This window comes from Salmo salar, chromosome ssa09 (assembly GCF_905237065.1).
Source record: "Salmo salar chromosome ssa09, Ssal_v3.1, whole genome shotgun sequence".
Classification (NCBI taxonomy): Eukaryota; Metazoa; Chordata; class Actinopteri; order Salmoniformes; family Salmonidae; genus Salmo; species Salmo salar.
This window is the reverse complement of record NC_059450.1, coordinates 137,544,542-137,567,951: the sequence shown is the minus strand read 5'-3', so window position 1 is coordinate 137,567,951 and position 23,410 is coordinate 137,544,542. Positions and strand designations below refer to the sequence as shown.

General features: G+C 44.2%; 1 protein-coding gene across 13 annotated transcripts in view; it reads left to right on the top strand.

The window, feature by feature from the left end:
• LOC106613097 (unconventional myosin-XVIIIa) overlaps nucleotides 1–23,410 on the top strand; it is a 203,810-nt gene that overhangs the window by 146,099 nt on the left and 34,301 nt on the right. For all 13 annotated transcript variants that reach the window (XM_014215026.2, XM_014215025.2, XM_045724671.1 and 10 more), the window contains 9 exons: nucleotides 7,155–7,298; nucleotides 7,640–7,729; nucleotides 8,016–8,135; nucleotides 8,621–8,732; nucleotides 9,873–10,000; nucleotides 10,629–10,783; nucleotides 16,877–17,000; nucleotides 20,772–20,972; nucleotides 23,249–23,359. In XM_014215026.2, the coding sequence (XP_014070501.2) occupies nucleotides 7,155–7,298; nucleotides 7,640–7,729; nucleotides 8,016–8,135; nucleotides 8,621–8,732; nucleotides 9,873–10,000; nucleotides 10,629–10,783; nucleotides 16,877–17,000; nucleotides 20,772–20,972; nucleotides 23,249–23,359 (1,185 nt within the window). The remainder of the gene's footprint in view (nucleotides 1–7,154; nucleotides 7,299–7,639; nucleotides 7,730–8,015; nucleotides 8,136–8,620; nucleotides 8,733–9,872; nucleotides 10,001–10,628; nucleotides 10,784–16,876; nucleotides 17,001–20,771; nucleotides 20,973–23,248; nucleotides 23,360–23,410) is intronic.

Sequence of the window (23,410 nt, the reverse complement as noted above, 5' to 3'; positions counted from 1 at the left end):
GGAAGCAGCAGAAAAGCACTTTTTAAAGCTACTTGATTAACCAGAGCTGATAAAGCACGAGAGGAGGGAGAGAAAGAGGAGCCGCTCTAACAGGCGGGGGAGGGGCTGTACTGTGAGGAGGGAGGGAGGGAGGGAGGGAGGGAGGGAGGGAGGGAGGGAGGGAGGGAGGAGGGAGGGAGGGAGGGAGGGAGGGAGGGAGGGAGGGAGACAGCAACCAACCAAGAAGACTCGCACTACAGTAGACTAATAGCTGCCATAGCTAGGTTATTTATCATCAAACATCTTCCACTGATTAGATATCTCCTAACTTTTACCACACACGGAGGCTCTATGATTGTAGCCTATTGCCGCTTTGATGACTTATGATTGGCCAACAACAAGCTGCACGCGCCACACTCCTCTCGTGAAAAGCAAGAGCAGCAAATGAAAAATGTCTCTCTCTCTACTGCAGCAGTCACCTTTGGATCTGTACAGGCCGCTCCGGACAAGTCAGTTAAAATTACACATACCCGAAACCCATGACAATCATATCAGATCCGACCCACCCGTTACGTTATTTATAATTTTGGATCCGGACCTGCTCGCATCCCGGATTGTGTCTCGGGTATTCGGGTACAGGTGGATCCGTGAAGACCTCTACTGAGAGGCCCAGGGGCAGACAGGGAACAATATCACCACTACAAAGGCTTTTGTGAGCCAACGTTCTACATTACAATGTGTTTCGGTGTACAGTACAGTATGCTACCCTCCAGCAGTTCTGAAAGGTACAGTACAGTATGCTACCCTCCAGCAGTTCTGAAAGGTACAGTACAGGACACTACCCTCCAGCAGTTCTGCAAGGTACAGTACAGTATGCTACCCTCCAGCAGTTCTGAAAGGTACAGTACAGGACACTAGCCTCCAGCAGTTCAGAAAGGTACAGTACAGGACACTACCCTCCAGCAGTTCTGAAAGGTACAGTACAGGACCCTACCCTCCAGCAGTTCTGAAAGGTACAGAACCCTACCCTCCAGCAGTTCTGAAAGGTACAGTACAGGACACTACCCTCCAGCAGTTCTGAAAGGTACAGTACAGGACACTACCCTCCAGCAGTTCTGAAAGGTACAGTACAGGACACTACCCTCCAGCAGTTCTGAAAGGTACAGTACAGGACACTAGCCTCCAGCAGTTCTGAAAGGTACAGTACAGGACCCTACCCTCCAGCAGTTCTGAAAGGTACAGTACAGGACACTAGCCTCCAGCAGTTCTGAAAGGTACAGTACAGGACACTACCCTCCAGCAGTTCTGAAAGGTACAGTACAGAACCCTACCCTCCAGCAGTTCTGAAAGGTACAGTACAGGACACTAGCCTCCAGCAGTTCTGAAAGGTACAGTACAGGACCCTACCCTCCAGCAGTTCTGAAAGGTACAGTATAGTATGCTACCCTCCAGCAGTTCTGAAAGGTACAGTACAGGACCCTACCCTCCAGCAGTTCTGAAAGGTACAGTACAGGACACTAGCCTCCAGCAGTTCTGAAAGGTAGTTACAGTAAGGTTTAGTTCAATGTGTTTTCATTTGATCTGATTAACAGGAAGTTGACGTTGTTTTATTTAAGTTGCACAAGTTTGCACAATTCTAGCTAAGAAGCCAAGGCATGTTTTAGAGGAAAATGCATGTTGAGGAGAGTGGTAGTGGTAAATATTTGTGAGGCTTGTGTCATATCAAGGTAAGCTGGTTTGATATTTACAGGAAAATATTCTGTATGTACAGCTAAGCAAGCAGACTCACACTTGATTCCAAGGCAGTGCAGGGTGTTACATTTGAACCTTTGGCCCATATTTCTCTAGAAACACAAGATGATGATTTCCTCATCTGAACACTGACGTCCCCACTGCCCAAAAATCTATTAGTTTGTTTCTCTCTGTCTATTTGATTGCTCCGGGGGGCTCCCCGCACCTTGAAGTCCTCTCAGCCTGAGCCAAACCCTCACAGGGATTTGTTTTCAAAGCGCTTTGAGGGACAAAAGAGAGAGAGTGTTCCTTCTCTGAAACGGTGCTTCACCATGGGGGAATAGACGAATAGAAGGGATGCGGCACAGCGTTTGAAGCCCACAGCCTCCTCTCTCTTTGACATTCATGTGGATAGAACGAGTGACAGCATGGTGAAGATGGAGGAGCATGGGGGATTCCTCCTTTCAGCCAGTCAGCCCATAGTGTGTCTAATTAAATCGTTGCTTTAAGACAAAGCTTCTTCCCCGACTGGGAACAGGTGTGTGTCAGTGCATGCATGCGTTACATCTATGGCCTTGTGTGCTCAGCAAAGGCCATGTAGCTTCACAGACACTCAAAGGGAACTCTGTAAAGGAGAGGCAGAAGGCAGAGTAAAAAGGAAGACCGAGACAAAGAAAGAGAAATGAATACATTCTGCTCCTGTGTTTCTCTAAGACCGTCAATACCTGTTTGACACAGACATATCTTCTTTCTAAAGGCTGCAAGACCTTAGTCTAAATCCCTCTGGTGTTGTATATGAGCTCTCTGTATGGCTGAGGAACAGAAAGATCAACACTTACACCCCCCCCCTTATTGAGTCAACACAAGATTTGTTAGACTTGTTTAGGTCTATGCATGACAAACAAGCTTTAGAGGACATAACCTGCATGCCTGTTCAGTCAGTGACCATGATGGCCAAGCAACATGTATGTGCTCTCACGGCGTGACGAATAAGAATCACCGTCATTCACCGTGTTCACCGTCATTGTGCTGTTCTAATTGGGTTGTGAGATAATGGGTGGTTTATTGGAGATGCCCATGTTGCGGGAGCATGTAGCTCCTCCTAATGCCTTTTTAACAAGGTGCCAAAGTGGTATCGATGTTTGATTACATTTCTCTGAAGAGGTCTGTCTCAGCTCTTAAAGCCGTGAGAAGCCAGAAGAACTTTGGATTGTCTTGATTCTAGCTCGCCCAAATCGTCACACTTGATGCAAGTGTCTGTTATTGTGCTAGTAGACAATGACACTAAGCAATGCCATTTCTTCTTTTCTTTATTTATCAAAAGTTACATATTTCATACAAACAGTGCATTCGGAAAGTATTCAGACCCCTTCCCCCTTTCCACTTTTTGTTAAGTTACTGCCTTATTCTAAAATTGATTCAATCAACATTTTCCTCATCAACCTACACACAATACCCCTTAGGGACAGACGTTCCGCTAGCGGAACGCCTCACCAATATCCAATGGTAGAGCATGGCGCGAAATACAAATACCTCAAAAATGCTATAACTTAAATTTCTCAAACATATTACTATTTTACACCATTTTAAAGACAAGACTCTCGTTAATCTAACCACATTGTCCGATTTCAAAAAGGCTTTACAGCGAAAGCAAAACATTAGATTATGTCAGGAGAGTACCCTGCCAAAAATAATCACACAGCCATTTTCAAAGCAAGCATATATGTCACAAAAACCAAAACCACAGCTAAATACAGCACTAACCTTTGATGATCTTCATCAGATGACACTCCTAGGTCATTATGTTATACAATACATGCATGTTTTGTTCAATCAAGTTCAGATTTATATCAAAAACCAGCTTTTTACATTAGCATGTGATGTTCAGAGCTAACATACCCACCGCAAACTTCCCGTGAATTTACTAAATTACTCATGATAAACATTCACAAAAAAACATAACAATTATTTTAAGAATTATAGATACAGAACTCCTTTATGCAATCGCAGTGTCAGATTTTAAAATAGCTTTTCGGCGAAAGCACATTTTGCAATATTCTGAGTAGATAGCTCGGCCATCACAGGCTATCTAATTTGACACCCACCAAGTTTGGTGCTCACTAAACTCAGAATTACTATTAAAAAATTGGATTACCTTTGCTGTTCTTCGTCAGAATGCACTCCCAGGACTTCTACTTCAACAACAAATGTTGTTTTGGTTCCAAATAATCCATAGTTATATTCAAATAGCTCAGTTTTGTTCGTGCGTTCGGGTCACTATCCGAAGGGTGACACGCGAGCGCATTTCGTGACAAAAAAAATCAAAATATTCCATTACCGTTCTTAGAAGCATGTCAAACGCTGTTTAAAATCAATTTTTATGCTATTTTTCTCGTAAAATAGCGATAATATTCCAACCGGGCTACGTTGTATTCATTCAAAGGCTGAAAGAAAAAAATGGAGTAGTCTCGTGGACGCGCATCTCCAGTGTCACTGTTCCCAGGCTGACCACTCACAAATTCTCCTGCTGTTTTTCGCCCAGAGACTGCAGACACCCCATTCCACTTTCTGGCGCCTTCTGAGAGCCAATGGAAGCCTTAGAAAATGTCACGTTACAGCAGAGATGCTGTATTTTTGATAGAGATGCCCTAGAAGGAGAACAAATTGTCAGACAGGGCACTTCCTGTATGGAATCTTCTCAGGTTTTTGGCCTGCCATATGAGTTCTGTTATACTCACAGACACCATTCAAACAGTTTTAGAAACTTTAGAGTGTTTCCTATCCAAATCTACTAATAATATGCATATTCTAGTTTCTGGGCAGGAGTAGTAACCAGGTTAAGTCGGGTACGTTTTTTTATCCGGCCGTGAAAATACTGCCCCCTATCCCAAACAAGTTAAAGACAAAACCAAAAAACAAGTTTGTAGACATTTTTGCAAATGCATTAAAAAGAAAAAACATAAAAGACATATTTATATTTACATAAGTATTCAGACCCTTTTCTATGAGACTCGAAATTGAGCTCAGGTGCATCCTGTTTCCATTGATCATCCTTGAGATGTTTCTACAACTTGATTGTAGTCCACCTATGGTAAATTCAATTGATTGGACATGATTTGGAAAGGCACTCACCTTTCTATATAATAAAGTACAAAGAGATCCTTGATGAAAACCTACTCCAGAGCGCTCAGGACTTCAGACTGGGGCGAAGGTTCACCTTCCAACAGGACAAAGCCCCTTAGGACACAGCCAAGACAATGCCGGAGTGGCTTCGGGACAGGTCCTTGAGTGGCCCAGCCAGAGCCCAGACTTGAACCCGACCTAACATTGCTGGAGAGACCTGAAAATACCTGTGCAGCGACGCTCCCCATCCAACCTGACAGAGCTTGAGAGGATTTGCATAGAAGAATGGAAGTAACTCTGAAAGCTTATGTAAATGTGATATTTCCATTTTTTATTTGTAATAAATTTGCACAAAATTCTAAAAACCTATTTTTGCTTTGTCATGGGGTATTGTTTGTAGAATGAGGAGGGGAAAAAAACGATTTCATTAATTTTAGAATAAGGCTGTAATGTAACAAAATGCAGAAAAATTCAAGGGGTCTGAATACTTTCCGAATGCACTGTATTTGTGATGTGTGTGTGTGTGTGTATATATATATATTTCCATTTCCAAGTTTTTTTTAAATGGAAATATATATATATATATATATATATACACTGCTCAAAAAAATAAAGGGAACACTTAAACAACACATCCTAGATCTGAATGAAATAAATAATCGTATTAAATACTTTTTTCTTTACATAGTTGAATGTGCTGACAACAAAATCACACAAAAATAATCAATGGAAATCCAATTTATCAACCCATGGAGGTCTGGATTTGGAGTCACAGTCAAAATTAAAGTGGAAAACCACACTACAGGCTGATCCAACTTTGATGTAATGTCCTTAAAACACGTCAAAATGAGGCTCAGTAGTGTGTGTGGCTTCCACGTGCCTGTATGACCTCCCTATAATGCCTGGGCATGCTCCTGATGAGGTGGCGGATGGTCTCCTGAGGGATCTCCTCCCAGACCTGGACTAAAGCATCCGCCAACTCCTGGACAGTCTGTGGTGCAACGTGGCGTTGGTGGATGGAGCGAGACATGATGTCCCAGATGTGCTCAATTGGATTCAGGTCTGGGGAACGGGCGGGCCAGTCCATAGCATCAATGCCTTCCTCTTGCAGGAACTGCTGACACACTCCAGCCACATGAGGTCTAGCATTGTCTTGCATTAGGAGGAACCCAGGGCCAACCGCACCAGCATATGGTCTCACAAGGGGTCTCACAAGGGGTCTGAGGATCTCATCTCGGTACCTAATGGCAGTCAGGCTACCTCTGGCGAGCACATGGAGGGCTGTGCGGCCCCCCAAAGAAATGCCACCCCACACCATGACTGACCCACCGCCAAACCGGTCATGCTGGAGGATGTTGCAGGCAGCAGAACGTTCTCCACGGCGTCTCCAGACTCTGTCACGTCTGTCACGTGCTCAGTGTGAACCTGCTTTCATCTGTGAAGAGCACAGGGCGCCAGTGGCGAATTTGCCAATCTTGGTGTTCTCTGGCAAATGCCAAACGTCCTGCACGGTGTTGGGCTGTAAGCACAACCCCCACCTGTGGACGTCGGGCCCTCATACCACCCTCATGGAGTCTTTTTCTGACCATTTGAGCAGACACATGCACATTTGTGGCCTGCTGGAGGTCATTTTGCAGGGCTCTGGCAGTGCTCCTCCTGCTCCTCCTTGCACAAAGACGGAGGTAGCGGTCCTGCTGCTGGGTTGTTGCCCTCCTATGGCCTCCTCCATGTCTCCTGATGTACTGGCCTGTCTCCTGGTAGCGCCTCCATGCTCTGGACACTACGCTGACAGACACAGCAAACCTTCTTGCCACAGCTCGCATTGATGTGCCATCCTGGATGAGCTGCACTACCTGAGCCACTTGTGTGGGTTGTAGACTCCGTCTCATGCTACCACTAGAGTGAAAGCACCGCCAGCATTCAAAAGTGACCAAAACATCAGCCAGGAAGCATAGGAACTGAGAAGTGGTCTGTGTTCTCCACCTGCAGAACCACTCCTTTATTGGGGGTGTCTTGCTTATTGCCTTTAATTTCCACCTGTTGTCTATTCCATTTGCACAACAGCATGTGACATTTATTGTCAATCAGTGTTGCTTCCTAAATGGACAGTTTGATTTCACAGAAGTGTGATTGACTTGGAGTTACATTGTGTTGTTTAAGTGTTCCCTTTATTTTTTTGAGCAGTATATATATATATATATATATATATATCCATTTTAAAAAAACTTCAAGAATCATACATGTTGGCAGACATAACACCAGACACAAACACCCACACACACAGTGTTGTAAGTCCCTCTGCTCCTCTGCATGTGTTTCAGATCCAGGACCTGGCTATCCGCTGTATCCAGAAGAACATCAAGAAGAACAAGGGAGTGAAGGGCTGGCCCTGGTGGAAGGTGTTCACCACAGTTCGCCCCCTTATAGAGGTCCAGCTCACAGAGGAGCAGATACGCGGCAAAGACGTGAGTACACAAACCATACACACCCTCCATCTACTGTTGATCAGAGGTGTAATCATTACTCCCAACAGTTCCAAAATATTCAGTTTTGCAACAAAAAGTATATTTTCTATTGGACAGGTTCATCAAACAGGAATGGACCTACCTGAATCTGTCCAATAGAAATGCTAGTTTTTGTTGCAAAACAGAACGTTTTTTCTGACTGTTTGGTAGTAATGATTACACCCCAGCATTTGATTCCCTTCCCCTGCTTTATAGAGACTATACAGATTTAGCTCCCTCTAATACTGTAATACATTTTCTCTCTCCCCCCTCCCTCTCTCGTTCTGTCTATCTGTTCCCAGGAGGAGATCCAGCAGCTGAAAGGGAGGCTGGAGAAGGTGGACAAGGAGAGGAACGAGCTGAGACTAAACAGTGACCGCCTGGAGAGCAGGGTACACACACACACACACACACACACACACACACACACACACACACACACACACACACACACACACACACACACACACACAACATACAAACTGTGTTGCAGACTAATATAAGATAACACATTGTACCAGCGGATCTGTCTGTATAAATAAAGGATGAACAGATAGAGGTTTTATGTCATGAAGTTTAACTGTATTGCACTGTATGCATAAGACAGGATGCATGTGTAGGAGTAATAAACACATTATTTTTACCCTCTTGCTTATTGCAATTGTGTGTATATGCCAGATCACAGAGCTCTCGTCAGAGCTGGCAGACGAGAGGAACACAGGAGAGTCGGCCTCTCAGCTGCTGGAGTCCGAGACCTCAGAGAGACTGAGACTGGAGAAAGACATGAAGGACCTGCAGGTTAACACTGTTAACACTGGAGAAATGAGACATCCTTAACTGTTGTTGGATGTACACAATTATTTAATTCATTATTTAACCAGATAGGTAAATGGAAAACCGATTCTGATTTGCAATGACAACCTTGCCAGTTCTGTTGGCTGCAACGTAATGGTGTGATCAGATTGTTGACCCTGCCATCCCCATCCTTTTAGTTTTCTATTTGGCATTTGACATGATTGTTTTTTTCAGGGTATTCCAACTAGATGGGATAGATTTTTCCACTGACTGCTCAGACAGCACATGCTGATGGGCTGGGCTGGGTACAAATTACCTCGCTTCTAGAAATGAGAGATTGTATCGTTTAGAGGAAGTGTGTGTGTGTGAGCAATGAGTGTGTTTGTGTGTGTACGTGCAAGTGCAATGTGAGGTCTATCTGTCAGTATTTCTAACTTGGTATATAATGTGTTTGTGTATTAATGCATGGCCTGGGATTCTCTCCCCAGACTAAGTTTGACTCGATGAAGAAGTCTATGGACTCTATGGAGATGGAGGTGATGGAGACCAGACTCCTCAGAGCCTCTGAGCTCAATGGAGAGATGGACGATGACGACACAGGTCAGCGCCACACAGACACGTTTGTTTTACTATCCTTGTGGGGACCAAAACATTTATTCCCATTCAAAATCCGATTTTCCCTAACCCTAAAGATAACCCTTAACCTAACCCTAACCTTAATTCTAACCCTAACCCTAAACCTAACCTTAACCCCTAATCCCTAACCCTAACCTTAATTCTAACCCTAAACCTAACCTTACCTTAACCCCTAATCCCTAACCCTAACCTTAATTCTAACCCTAAGCCTGAAATGTCCCCACTTGTCTGAGTTTTCCTTGTTGTACTATCCATGTGAGGACTTCTGGGTCCCCACAAGGATAGTAAAACCAAACCACACACACACACACACCCACACTGTTGCTATGGTGACAATTTAGCACCATGAAAACCATCACACAAAGGTACACCCCAAGACCAGGATCAAAGTAGGCTGTTTCTGGTTGTCCTTTCAGTTGCCCAGTTATTTGGTTGGATCAAGCTGACCACCCCCGTAGACTGCAGCGGCTGCCTGAAATCAATGAGGAGACAAAAGGTTTTGCAAGACATGGTGTAGAAATTGATTATAAAAGACTGCAGGCGTCCTCAAATTATATTTGGACACTTGCCGAACAGACTTCCGGCTAGACAGCGAATGCAGGCTTTATTTGGCCATTCTGAATGTAGAATAGATTTTTGTCTCAGTGTTTTGTTTGAATGTTTCAACACTCCACACTTTACGTGGAATAGACAACCCTGTGTAAGAGATACATGTACAGGCCATAACAGTACTGTACAGACTTTAATATGGCTTCAAAACAGCTTGATACATTTCCTCCTGACTAATGCAAACCCCTTCCATGGTCAAACAGAATTCCTTTCAAACTGGCTAATCAATTTCATCTTAGTTCTATTTGAAGGCATATTGAATGCAATGGAGGCTGCTGAGGGGAGGACAGCTCATAATAAAGGCTGGACCGGAGTGAATGGAAACCATGGTTTTGATACCATTCCACTAATTCCGCTCCAGCCATTACCACAAACCTGTCCTCCCCAATTAAGGTGAAACCAACCTCCTGGGATTGAATGTTGACGTGGTGTGGTTCTTGTAGTGCTGTCCATGACCTGTCTGCTAACTGTGCTGTCGCATGTTGTGTCTGTTAGGGGGAGAGTGGAGACTGAAGTATGAGAGGGCCATCAGAGAGACAGAGTTCACCAAGAAGAGGTTACAGCAGGAGTTTATTGACAAGCTGGAGGTGGAGCAGCAGAACAAACGGCAGCTGGAGAGGAGGGTAAGGCAGCGTCGGACACACACTTCTAACTCAACCTCACACTGCTTACACACACTTGCATGTTGGGATTTACACCTACCTCATCTAGCCACACACACACACACACACACACACACACACACACACACACACACACACACACACACACACACACGCTCACAGGCAAAGAAACTTAGCTCATATCCTTCCTTCCTTCTGTCCAGAAGCAGTTTACTAGTGTTTTCGGTGGGTCTCTGTCCCTCCTTTTCTCTCTCCTTTCCTCATTGCTGGGCAAGTGTCTGTCTGTCACTGTCTTTGTCTATCTCTGTCTGCCGTTTATTTTTCTCTCTGTCTTTTTCTCAGCCCCTTGCTCTGTTTTTGACACCTCCTCTGAGCTTTCTCATAAAACGTCAAATAAAGCTTTACACTCCCTGAGCGCTCACTCAGTGAGACATAAAAGGAGCAGTGAAGCAATAACTAGTCTTTTCTTTCTCTTTCTGTGCGTCTCACCTGGTCGGCCACTCAGACAGACAGCTTGACAGAAGCTAACGGAATCTTTGACCTCTTTCATGCCTCTGCTTATTTTGAAAAAAATATTTTAAATGTTACACATCTCTCTCTTTATCTCCTTCCCTCTCTCCTCCTCCAGCTAAGTGACCTCCAGGCAGACAGTGAGGAGGGGCAGCGTACGGCCCAGCAGCTGAAGAAGAAGTGCCAGAGATTGACGGCTGAGCTACAGGACACCAAGCTACACCTGGAGGGCCAGCAGAGCCGCAACCACGACCTGGAGAAGAAACAGAGGAAGTGAGTTCAGTTCATACCGCACACCCTCTGTAGGCCGACAAAGACGTTTATCCCATCTGTAACTCTGTGTTGCTTGTGTCACACTGCTTTGCTCTATCTTGGCCAGGTCGCAGTTGTAAATGTGAACTTGTTCTCAACTGGCCTACCTGGTTAAATAAAGGTGAAATAAAAAAATAAAACAATACCAACCTTAAAGATAGAGGACTCCCGTACTCAAAAGCCCATTTTAGCATGGGCAGCGTCATTGAGGACTTTCACCATTTTGAAGTAGTCAACTAGGTGGGACTTCCTATGGGTTAAGAAAGGATCACTTAATTCCATTCGGGTCACCAGGAGGGATCAGCCAATGAATTATACTCGTGAGAAAACATTCCATAACTGCAGGAGGCAGTAAATCGGCAACCTTGGCTTTATACCTGTTCAAACAACACTCTAGGTGGCAGTATGCACCCTTTTAGTTTGTTTACCAACTCATAGAAGTAGTAGAAGAAAAAAATGGAGTACTTCAAAATGGAGAGGGCCTCAATGGCGCTGCCTGTGCTCTCCTAGATGCCACAATGGGACAGATACATTTATGCGATGTCTAACTAAGTCTTTGATACAGACACACACACATACACAGAGAGGTGTGCGCCACACACACACACACACACACACACACACACACACACACACACACACACACACACACACACACACACACACTCATACAGTATGTTCAGATCTGCAACAACAACCTGATACTACTCATACTGTCGCCCTCACTGTGACGTGAAGAAGAAACAGAGCTCACTACCTTAGATCTTCACTGTAACTTCAAATATTTTAAGTCCTGGATAAAACACCACATTACTCTCTCAATTTCTCTCCCCCCCCTCTCTCGCTCTCAATCTCTCTCCCCCCTCTCTCTCTCTCAATTCAATTTCAATTTAAGGGGCTTTATTGGCATGGGAAACATATGTTTACATTGCCCAAGCAAGTGAAATAGATAATAAACAATACACATTTACAGTAAACATTACACTCACAAAAGTTCCAAAAGAATAAAGACATTTCAATGTCATATTGTGTTGTAATGATGTGCAAGTAGTACAAAAGGGAAAATAAATAAACATAAATATAGGTTCAAATTAAATTTTATTTGTCACATACACATGGTTAGCAGATGTTAATGCGAGTGTAGCGAAATGCTTGTGCTTTTAGTTCCGACCATGCAGTAATATCTAACAAGTAATCTAACAATTTCACAACTACCTTATACACACAAGTGTAAAGGAATGAATAAGAATATGTACATCAAAATATATGAATGAGTGATGGCCGAACGGCATAGGCAAGATGCAGTAGATGCTATAGAGTACAGTATATACATATGAGATGAGTAATGTAGGGTATGTAAACATTATATAAAGTGGCATTGTTTAAAGTGGCTAGTGATACATTTATTACATCAATGTTTCCATTATTAAAGTGGCTAGAGTTGAGTCAATATGTTGGCAGCAGCCACTCAATGTTAGTGGTGACTGTTTAACAATCGGATGGCCTTGAGATAGAAGCTGTTTTTCAGTCTCTCGGTCCCAGCTTTGATGCACCTGTACTGACCTCGCCTTCTGGATGATAGCGGGGTGAACAGGCAGTGGCTCGGGTGGTTGTTGTCCTTGATGATCTTTTTGGCCTTCCTGTGACATCGGGTGGTGTAGGTGTCCTGGAGGGCAGGTAGTTTTCCCCCGGTGATGCGTTGTGCAGATCACACCACCCTTTGGAGAGCCTTGCGGTTGTGGGCGGAGCAGTTGCTGTACCAGGCGGTGATACATTCAGACAGGATGCTCTCGATTTTGCATCTGTAAAAGTGTGTGAGTGTTTTTGGTGACAAGCCAAATTTCTTCAGCCTCCTGAGGTTGAAGAGGCGCTGCTGCGCCTTCTTCACCACGCTGTCTGTGTGGGTGGACCATTTCAGTTTGTCCGTGATGTGTACGCCGAGGAACTTAAAACTTCCCACCTTCTCCACTACTGTCCCATCGATGTGGATAGGGTGCTGCTCCCTCTGCTGTTTCCTGAAGTCCACGATCATCTCCTTTGTTTTGTTGACATTGAGTGTGAGGTTATTTTCCTGACACCACACTCCGAGGGCCCTCACCACCTCCTTGTAGGCCGTCTCGTCGTTGTTGGTAATCAAGGCTACCAGGTAATCAAGCCTACTGTAGTGTCGTCTGCAAACTTGATGATTGAGTTGGAGGCGTGCATTTCCACGCAGTCGTGGGTGAACAGGGAGTACAGGAGAGGGCTGAGAACGCACCCTTGTGGGGCCCCAGGGTTGAGGATCAGCGGGGTGGAGATGTTGTTTCCTACCCTCACCACCTGGGGGCGGCCCGTCAGGAAGTCCAGGACCCAGTTTCACAGGGCAGGGTTGAGACCCAGGGTCTCAAGCTTAATGACGAGTTTGGAGGGTACTATGGTGTTAAATGCTGAGCAGTAGTCGATGAACAGCATTCTTATATAGGTATTCCTCTTGTCCAGATGGGTTAGGGCAGTGTGCAGTGTGATTGCTTCGTCTGTGGACCTATTGGGGCGGTAAGCAAATTGGAATGGGTCTAGGGTGTCAGGTAGGGTGGAGGTGATATGGTCCTTGACTAGTCTCTCAAAGAACTTCATGATGACGGAACTGAGTGCTACGGGGCGGTAGTCGTTTAGCTCAGTTACTTTAGCTTTCTTGGGAACAGGAACAATGGTGGCCCTCTTGAAGCATGTGGGAACAGCAGACTGGGATAAGGATTGATTGAATATGTCTGTAAACACACCAGCCAGCTGGTCTGCACATGCTCTGAGGACGCGGCTGGGGATGCCGTCTGGACCTGCAACCTTGCGAGGGTTAACACATTTTAAATGTTTTACTCACGTTGGCTGCAGTGAAGGAGAGCCCGCAGGTTTTGGTAGCGGGCCGTGTCAGTGGCACTGTATTGTCCTCAAAGCGAGCAAAGAAGTTCTTTAATTTGTCTGGGAGCAAGACATCGTGGTCCGCGACGGGGCTGGTTTTTCTTTTGTAGTCCGTGATTGACTGTAGACCCTGCCACATACCTCTCGTGTCTGAGCCGTTGAATTGCGACTCTACTTTGTGTCTATACTGACGCTTAGCTTGTTTGATTGCCTATCGGACGGAATAGCTGCACTGTTTGTATTCGGTCATGTTTCCGGTCACCTTGCCCTGATTAAAAGCAGTGGTTCGCACTTTCAGTTTTGTGCGAATGCTGCCATCAATCCACGGTTTCTGGTTGGGGAATGTTTTAATAGATGCTGTGGGTACAACATCACCGATGCACTTGCTAATAAACTCGCTCACCGAATCAGCGTATTCATCAATGTTGTTGTTCGACGCTATGCGGAACATATCCCAGTCCACATGATCGAAGCAAACTTGAAGCGTGGAATCCGATTGGTCGGACCAGCGTTGAACAGACCTGAGCACGGGTGCTTCCTGTTTTAGTTTCTGTCTATAGGCTGGGAGCAACAAAATGGAGTCGTGGTCAGCTTTTCCGAAAGGGGGGCGGGGAAGGGCTTTATATGCGTCGCGGAAGTTAGAATAACAATGATCCAGGGTTTTGCCAGCCCGGATCGCGCAATCGATATACTGATAAAATGTGTGTGTGTATATATATATATATATATATATATATATAACGACTGTGATTATGATCGAAGAGAATTCTCTTGGTAGATAATGCGGTCGGCATTTAATTGTAAGGAATTCTAGGTCAGGTGAACAAAAGGACTTGAGTTCCTGTATGTTGTTATAATCACACCACGTCTCGTTAATCATAAGGCATACACCCCCGCCCTTCTTCTTACCAGAGAGATGCTTCTTTCTGTTGGCGCGATGCATGAAGAAACCAGGCGGCTGTACCGACTCTGATAGCGTGTCTCTGTATTTACAATGGTGTTTGTTCTTCACTGGTTGCCCTTTTCTGTGGCAACAGGTCACAAATCTTGCTGCTGTGATGGCACACTGTGGAATTTCACCCAATATATATGGGAGTTTATCAAAATTGGATTTGTTTTCAAATTCTTTGTGGGTCTGTGTGATCTGAGGTAAATATGTGTCTCTAATATGGTCATATATTTGGCAGGAGGTTAGAACTGCAGCTCAGTTTCCATCTCGTTTTGTGGACAGTGTGCACATAGCCTGTCTTCTCTTGAGAGCCAGGTCGGCCTTTCTCAATAGCAAGGCTATGCTCACTGAGTCTGTACAAACAATAAAAAAATGAACAGTTAATATTACAACAACACAAGTTTCAGAGGAACAGAGACATTTCAAATGTCCAAGATTTCCTTAATTTTGGGTCAGTCATAGTGGTCAGGTATTCTGCCACTGTGTACTCTCTGTTTAGGGCCAAATAGCATTCTAGTTTGCTCAGTTTTTTTGTTAATTCTTTCCAGTGTGTCAAGTAATTATCTTTTTGTTTCTCATGATTTGGTTATGTCTAATTGTTGCGTCTAATTCAAAAAATCAAAAGAAATCAGCCAAGACCACAATGACCATTGTTATGTTTGGAGGAAAAAGGGGGATGCTTGCAAGCTGAAGAACACCATCCCAACCGTGAAGCACAGGGGTGGCAGCATCATGTTGTGAGAGTGCTTTGCTGCAGGAGGGTCTGGTGCACTTCACAAAATAGATGGCATCATAAGGATGTGTGTGCGAGCAAGGAGGCCTAGAAACCTGACTCAGTTACACCAGCTCTGTCAGGAGGAATGGGCCAGAATTCACCCAACTTATTGTGGGAAGCTTGTGGAAGGCTACCCGAAACGTTTGACTCAAGTTAAACAATTTAAAGGCAATGCTACCAAATACTAATTGAGTGTATGTAAACTTCTGACCCACTGGGAATGTGATGAAATAAATAAAATTTGAAATACTATAAAATTCTCTCTACTATTATTCTGACATTTCACATTCTTAAAATAAAGTGGTGATCCTAACTGACCTAAGACAGGGAATATTTACTAGGATTAAATGTCAGGAATTGTGAAAAACTGAGTTTAAATGTATTTGGCTAAGGTGTATGTAAACTTCTGACTTCAATTGTAGGTATCACACATGAGGAAATTTTTCTCAGTTGAGATCATTTCCTTATTCATTTCTAGCCAGATGTAAAATGTTCCTGTTTTGACTAATGTAATAGGTCTGTTCTATACCAAATTAGCATATCCCCTGAGTCTCTTCCCTGTTTCACACCTGGTAGTTTCACACCTACCAGCTCTCTGTAACCCAGAGGACAACCAGTGGGTCCGTCTCCTTTATAGCATGTTTCTTATAGGATGACAATGTCTGTATTTCAAATGTCTTTGATAAAGTCTGGGTTCCTGCTCTTTAGGCCAAAGGCAGAGCTCTCTCAGATCTTTCTATCTCTCGCTTTCCCCCTTCTCTCTTTCTCTCTCTTTCTCTCTCTCTCTCAAACTCCCCCTCTCTCTCTCTGTGGTAATGGTTACTGAGTGATATCATGTCTCAGCAGAGTAGGAGATATATAATACAGAATTCATCTAGGAGATCAGTAAAGGCTATGTAGTGTCACACAGTAAGAAAACTTACTGGGATGCTGCAACCACACTGCAAATGTTTGGTGTGCGTGTGTACACACACTTGGCCTCCAGCCTACTGAACAGAGACTTTTCCACCATGGACGTCTCCTGGAACTCTGGGGGGGGGGAGAAACACACACACACACACCCTCTGTGTGGTCTCTAAGCTTAGCTGTGCTTGTTAAAGGCCCCTGCTGTCTAAGCCTCTTTAGTTCACTAAGTAAACAGGACAACAAACACTCCCCCCGTGCCTATCACCGTTATGGGGAGTGTGTGTGTGTGTGTCTGTGCACATATACTGTACCAGTATGTTTTATGTCGATAGGGGACTCACGGCAGGGTGTGTGTCTAGCCAGGCAAGGCATTAACGTGTGTGTGTGTGTGTGTGTGTGTGTGTGTGTGTGTGTGTGTGTGTGTGTGTGTGTGTGTGTGTGTGTGTGTGTGTGTGTGTGTGTGTGTGTGTGTGTGTGTGTGTGTGTGTGTGTGTGTGTGTGTGTGTGTGTGTGTGTGTGTGTGTGTCAGGTTTGACTCGGAGCAGAACCTGTCTCAGGATGAGGTCCAGAGGGAGAAGAATCTTAGAGAGAAGCTGAGCAGAGAGAAGGACATGCTGACTGGAGAAGTGTTCAGCCTGCGACAGCAACTGGAGGTACTGTACAAACACCAACACTACTGGCCTACCACATCTGTGTGTGTGTGCCAAAAATGGGTTCAAATAGTATTTGTAATCTTTCAAGTACTTTGAGTGTTTGAATCTTCCTGGAGTGTCAGGTGGCTGGGGTTGGCCTTTCCATTGGCTCCATGGCAAGCTCAATCAAGCACAGCTATTTGAATGAAAACAAATCATTTTTGAATGTGTGTATCCCCCTATAGGACCTGGAGATGTGTGTCTTAGGGTGTTTTCACATATAGACCTCTTTTAAAATAACTGATCTCAGTCCTCTTTAAAGTCAACTCTGGGGTAAAATAACTCAGTTCCCTTGTGTTATCGGACAGCTAGAGAACAACTTAACTTTTGGAAGCTAATCTTTTGTTAACAGATGAGACCTAATAATTGTAATCAGAAGATACTAATAACACGTAAATATTATTGGTAACAGAATACATAGCAGAATAATAACTGCAGATTAAATAATGCTATAATTGAAAATTGTACACCCCATGTAGGCTACTTTGAGAGCTACAATAGATTGTGTGCCCTATGTTGTGATTCTCACACTATTCAAACCCCCAATCAATAAACAGCTGATGAAGATCTCTTAGCCTATAGATCACATATTGCAAACAAATAATCTGAACTAAAAACTACACACATATTTTTGAATTTCAGTGCATCCTTGATAATTGCTAATCAATATACCTATCCAGAAAAAGCACTTGTTTTTTCTCAGAATCAGCACATTATCAACTTCTGTCACGGGTGTCGAAGGGTTGAGACCAAAACGCAGCGGGTATATGTACACTCATCTTCTTTTATTAGGACAAAGAAGGGAAACCAAAACAAACACGTATACAAAAACACAACGACGGTAAACAGTCCTGTAAGGCATAACGCTAAACACGGAAATAACCTCCCACAAAGTGACAGGTGAAAACAGGCTCCCTAAGTATGACTCTCAATCAGCAACAACGATGTACAGCTGTTCCTGATTGAGAGTCATACCAGGCCAACACAGAAATACAAACACAAGAACATACCCAACACCCCGGAACACATAAATCAAATACCCCTGTACAATACACACACACCCCGAACCACCTAAATCAACTACCCCCTCTACATCGACACTTACACCAATAAACCCCAGAAACACTCTACACAAAATATCCCTCTATCTAAACACATACACAAAACCATGAAAACAAATACCCTCTGCCACGTCCTGACCAAACTACAATAACAAATAGACCCCTTTACTGGTCAGGACGTGACAACTTCTCTGTTGTGGCAGCAATGTGTGAGGGTTTATGGCAGGGGAAACAGTGTTACAGTAGTCTAGTGTGAGGGTTTATGGTAGGGGAAACGGTGTTACAGTAGTCTAGTGTGAGGGTTTATGGCAGGGGAAACAGTGTTACAGTAGTCTAGTGTGAGGGTTTATGGTAGGGGAAACGGTGTTACAGTAGTCTAGTGTGAGGGTTTATGGCAGGGGAAACAGTGTTACAGTAGTCTAGTGTGAGGGTTTATGGCAGGGGAAACGGTGTTACAGTAGTCTAGTGTGAGGGTTTATGGCAGGGGAAACGGTGTTACAGTAGTCTAGTGTGAGGGTTTATGGCAGGGGAAACGGTGTTACAGTAGTCTAGTGTGAGGGGTTATGGCAGGGGAAACGGTGTTACAGTAGTCTAGTGTGAGGGTTTATGGTAGGGGAAACGGTGTTACAGTAGTCTAGTGTGAGGGTTTATGGCAGGGGAAACGGTGTTACAGTAGTCTAGTGTGAGGGTTTATGGCAGGGGAAACGGTGTTACAGTAGTCTAGTGTGAGGGTTTATGGCAGGGGAAACGGTGTTACAGTAGTCTAGTGTGAGGGTTTATGGCAGGGGAAACGGTGTTACAGTAGTCTAGTGTGAGGGTTTATGGTAGGGGAAACGGTGTTACAGTAGTCTAGTGTGAGGGTTTATGGCAGGGGAAACGGTGTTACAGTAGTCTAGTGTGAGGGTTTATGGCAGGGGAAACGGTGTTACAGTAGTCTAGTGTGAGGGTTTATGGCAGGGGAAACGGTGTTACAGTAGTCTAGTGTGAGGGTTTATGGCAGGGTAAACGGTGTTACAGTCGTCTAGTGTGAGGGTTTATGGCAGGGGAAACGGTGTTACAGTAGTCTAGTGTGAGGGTTTATGGCAGGGGAAACGGTGTTACAGTAGTCTAGTGTGAGGGTTTATGGCAGGGGAAACGGTGTTACAGTCGTCTAGTGTGAGGGTTTATGGCAGGGGAAACGGTGTTACTGTAGTCTAGTGTGAGGGTTTATGGCAGGGGAAACGGTGTTACAGTAGTCTAGTGTGAGGGTTTATGGCAGGGGAAACGGTGTTACAGTAGTCTAGTGTGAGGGTTTATGGCAGGGGAAACGGTGTTACAGTAGTCTAGTGTGAGGGTTTATGGCAGGGGAAACGGTGTTACAGTCGTCTAGTGTGAGGGTTTATGGTAGGGGAAACGGTGTTACAGTAGTCTAGTGTGAGGGTTTATGGCAGGGGAAACGGTGTTACAGTAGTCTAGTGTGAGGGTTTATGGCAGGGGAAACGGTGTTACAGTAGTCTAGTGTGAGGGGTTATGGCAGGGGAAACGGTGTTACAGTAGTCTAGTGTGAGGGTTTATGGTAGGGGAAACGGTGTTACAGCAGTCTAGTGTGAGGGTTTATGGCAGGGGAAACGGTGTTACAGTAGTCTAGTGTGAGGGTTTATGGCAGGGGAAACGGTGTTACAGTAGTCTAGTGTGAGGGTTTATGGCAGGGGAAACGGTGTTACAGTAGTCTAGTGTGTGGCGCGGGAATAACGACAAGCGAACCTGAGGAGCTTTGGGTTCACATTGCCCTACAACCAGAACCAGACCTCTCCAGATGGTCTGTTGGCTTCAGGGGCTCTTTTGAGGGGTCTGAGTTCCTTTGGAGTGTTCACACTGCACACAAAATTAAGTAAACCGCACCGACTTCACAATAATTGTGTGAAAACACCCGTAATGTGTGTCTCCTCTCTCCCTAAAGGACAAGGACCTGGAGATGTATCTCCTCTCTCCCTAAAGGACAAGGAGCTGGAGATGTATCTCCTCTCTCCCTAAAGGACAAGGACCTGGAGATGTATCTCCTCTCTCCCTATAGGACAAGGACCTGGAGATGTATCTCCTCTCTCCCTATAGGACAAGGACCTGGAGATGTATCTCCTCTCTCCCTATAGGACAAGGACCTGGAGATGCATCTCCTCTTTCCCTATAGGACAAGGACCTGGAGATGTATCTCCTCTCTCCCTATAGGACAAGGATCTGGAGATGTATCTCCTCTCTCCCTATAGGACAAGGACCTGGAGATGTATCTCCTCTCTCCCTTTAGGACAAGGATCTGGAGATGTATGTCCTCTCTCCCTATAGGACAAGGACCTGGAGATGTATCTCCTCTCTCTCTATAGGACAAGGACCTGGAGATGTATCTCCTCTCTCCCTATAGGACAAGGACCTGGAGATGTATCTCCTCTCTCCCTATAGGACAAGGATCTGGAGATGTGTGTTTTAATGTGTTTCCTCTCTTCCTATAGGACAAGGACCTGGAGATGTGTGTTTTAATGTGTTTCCTCTCTTCCTGTAGGACAAGGACCTGGAGATGTATCTCCTCTCTCCCTATAGGACAAGGACCTGGAGATGTGTGTTTTAATGTGTTTCCTCTCTTCCTGTAGGACAAGGATCTGGAGATGTGTGTTTTAATGTGTTTCCTCTCTTCCTGTAGGACAAGGACCTGGAGATGTGTGCACAGAATGTGAAGTTAGAACAGCTGGAGGCGGAGCTGTTGGACCTGTCGTCCCAGGAGACCAAGGACGAGGCATCACTGTCCAAGGTGAAGAAGACGATGCGTGACCTGGAGGCCAAGGTCAAAGACCAGGAAGAGGAGCTGGATGAACAGGCCGGAACTATACAGATGCTGGAGCAGGTATAGAGTAGAGGTCGACCGATTTATGATTTTTCGATGCCGATTATTGGAGGGCCCAAAAAACCCCGCTGCCGATAAATCGGCCGTTTTTTCATTTTTTTAAAATGTATTTGTAATAATGACAATTACAACAATACTGAATGAACACTTATTTTAACTTAATATAATACATAAATACTATCAATTTAGCCTCAAATAAATAAACATTTTCAACTTGGTTTAAATAATGCAAAAACAAAGTGTTGGAGAAGAAAGTAAAAGTGCAATATGTGCCATGTAAAAAAGCTAACTTTAAGTTCCTTGCTCAGAACATGAGAACATATGAAAGCTGGTGGTTCCTTTTAACTTGAGTCTTCAATATTCCTAGGTAAGAAGTTTTAGGTTGTAGTTATTATAGGAATTATAGGACTATTTCTCTCTATACGATTTGTATTTCATATACCTTTGACTATTGGATGTTCTTATAGGCACTTTAGTATTGCCAGTGCAACAGTATAGCTTCCGTCCCTCTCCTCGCTCCTACCTGGGCTCGAACCAGGAACACATCGACAACAGCCCCCCTCGAAGCAGCGTTACCCATGCAGAGCAAGGGGAAAAACTACTCCAAGTCTCAGAGCGAGTGGCGTTTGAAACGCTATTAGCGCGCACCCGGCTAACTAGCTAGCCATTTCACATCGGTTACACCAGCCTAATCTTGGGAGTTGATAGGCTTGAAGTCATAAACAGCGCAATGCTTGAAGAATTGCGAAGGGCTGCTGGCAAAACGCACGAAAGTGCTGTTTGAATGAATGCTTACGAGCCTGCTGGTGCCTACCACCGCTCAGTCAGACTGCTCTATCAAATATCAAATCATAGACTTAATTATAATATAATAAACACACAGAAATACGAGCCTTAGGTCATTAATATGGTCGAATCCGGAAACTATCATCTCGAAAACAAAACGTTTATTTTTTCAGTGAAATACGGAACCGTTCCGTATTTTATCTAACGGGTGGCATCCCTAAGTCTAAATATTCCTGTTACATTGCACAACCTTCAATGTTATGTCATAATTACATAAAATTCTGGCAAATTAGTTCACAACGAGCCAGGCGGCCCAAACTGTTGCATATACCCTGACTCTGCGTGCAATGAACGCAAGAGAACTGACACAATTTTACCTGGTAAATATTGCCTGCTAACCTGGATTTCTTTTAGCTAAATATGCAGGTTTAAAAATATATACTTCTGTGTATTGATTTTAAGAAAGGCATTGATGTTTATGGTTAGGTACAGTCGTGCAACGATTGTGCTTTTTTTCGCAAATGCGCTTTTGTTAAATCATCCCCCGTTTGGCGAAGTTGGCTGTCTTTGTTAGGAAGAAATAGTATTCACACAGTTCGCAACGAGCCAGGTGGCCCAAACTGCTGCATATACCCTGACTCTGTTGCAGAGGTGACACATTTTCCCTAGTTAAAATAAATTCATGTTAGCAGGCAATATTAACGAAATATGCAGGTTTAAAAATATATACTTGTGTATTGATTTTAAGAAAGACATTGATGTTTAGGGTTAGGTACACGTTGGAGCAACGACAGTCCTTTTTCGCGAATGCGCACCGCATCGATTATATGCAACGCAGGACACGTTAGATAAACTAGTAATATCATCAACCATGTGTAGTTAACTAGTGATTATGATTGATTGATTGTTTTTTATAAGATAAGTTTAATGCTTGCTAGCAACTTACCTTGGCTTCTTACTGCATTCGCGTAACAGGCAGGCTCCTCGTGGAGTGCAATGTAAAGCAGGTGGTTAGAGCGTTGGACTAGTTAACCGTAAGGTTGCAAGATTGAATCCTCAAGCTGACAAGGTAAAAATCAGTCGTTCTGCCCCTGAACAAAGCAGTTAACCCACCGTTCCTTGGCCGTCATTGAAAATAAGAATGTGTTCTTAACTGACTTGCCTAGTTAAAAAATATTATTAAAAAAAAAATATATATATATATATATATATATATATATATATATAAAAAATTGGCAAATCGGTGGCCAAAATACCGATTGATACGAAAACTTGAAATCGGCCCTAATTAATCGGCCATTCCGATTAATTGGTCGACCTCTAGTATAGAGTTAGAGACACACGCTTGTATACACACATGCAAACGTGCACACACAGAAGCACACAGAGACTCACACTAGAACGCACATGCAGATGTGCGTGCGCGCACACAAACATACACACACACTCCATTGAGTATGACACTCTTACTCTGTCTTTGTGTTGTGCAGGCTAAGCTGCGTCTGGAGATGGAGACAGAGAGACTGCGCCAGACACACTCCAAGGAGATTGAGAGTAAAGACGAGGAGGTGGAGGAGATCAGACAGTCCTGCAGTAAGAAGGTACAGCACACACCGGAAACGTTACATGACTCTAAAGGCAAATGATTCGTT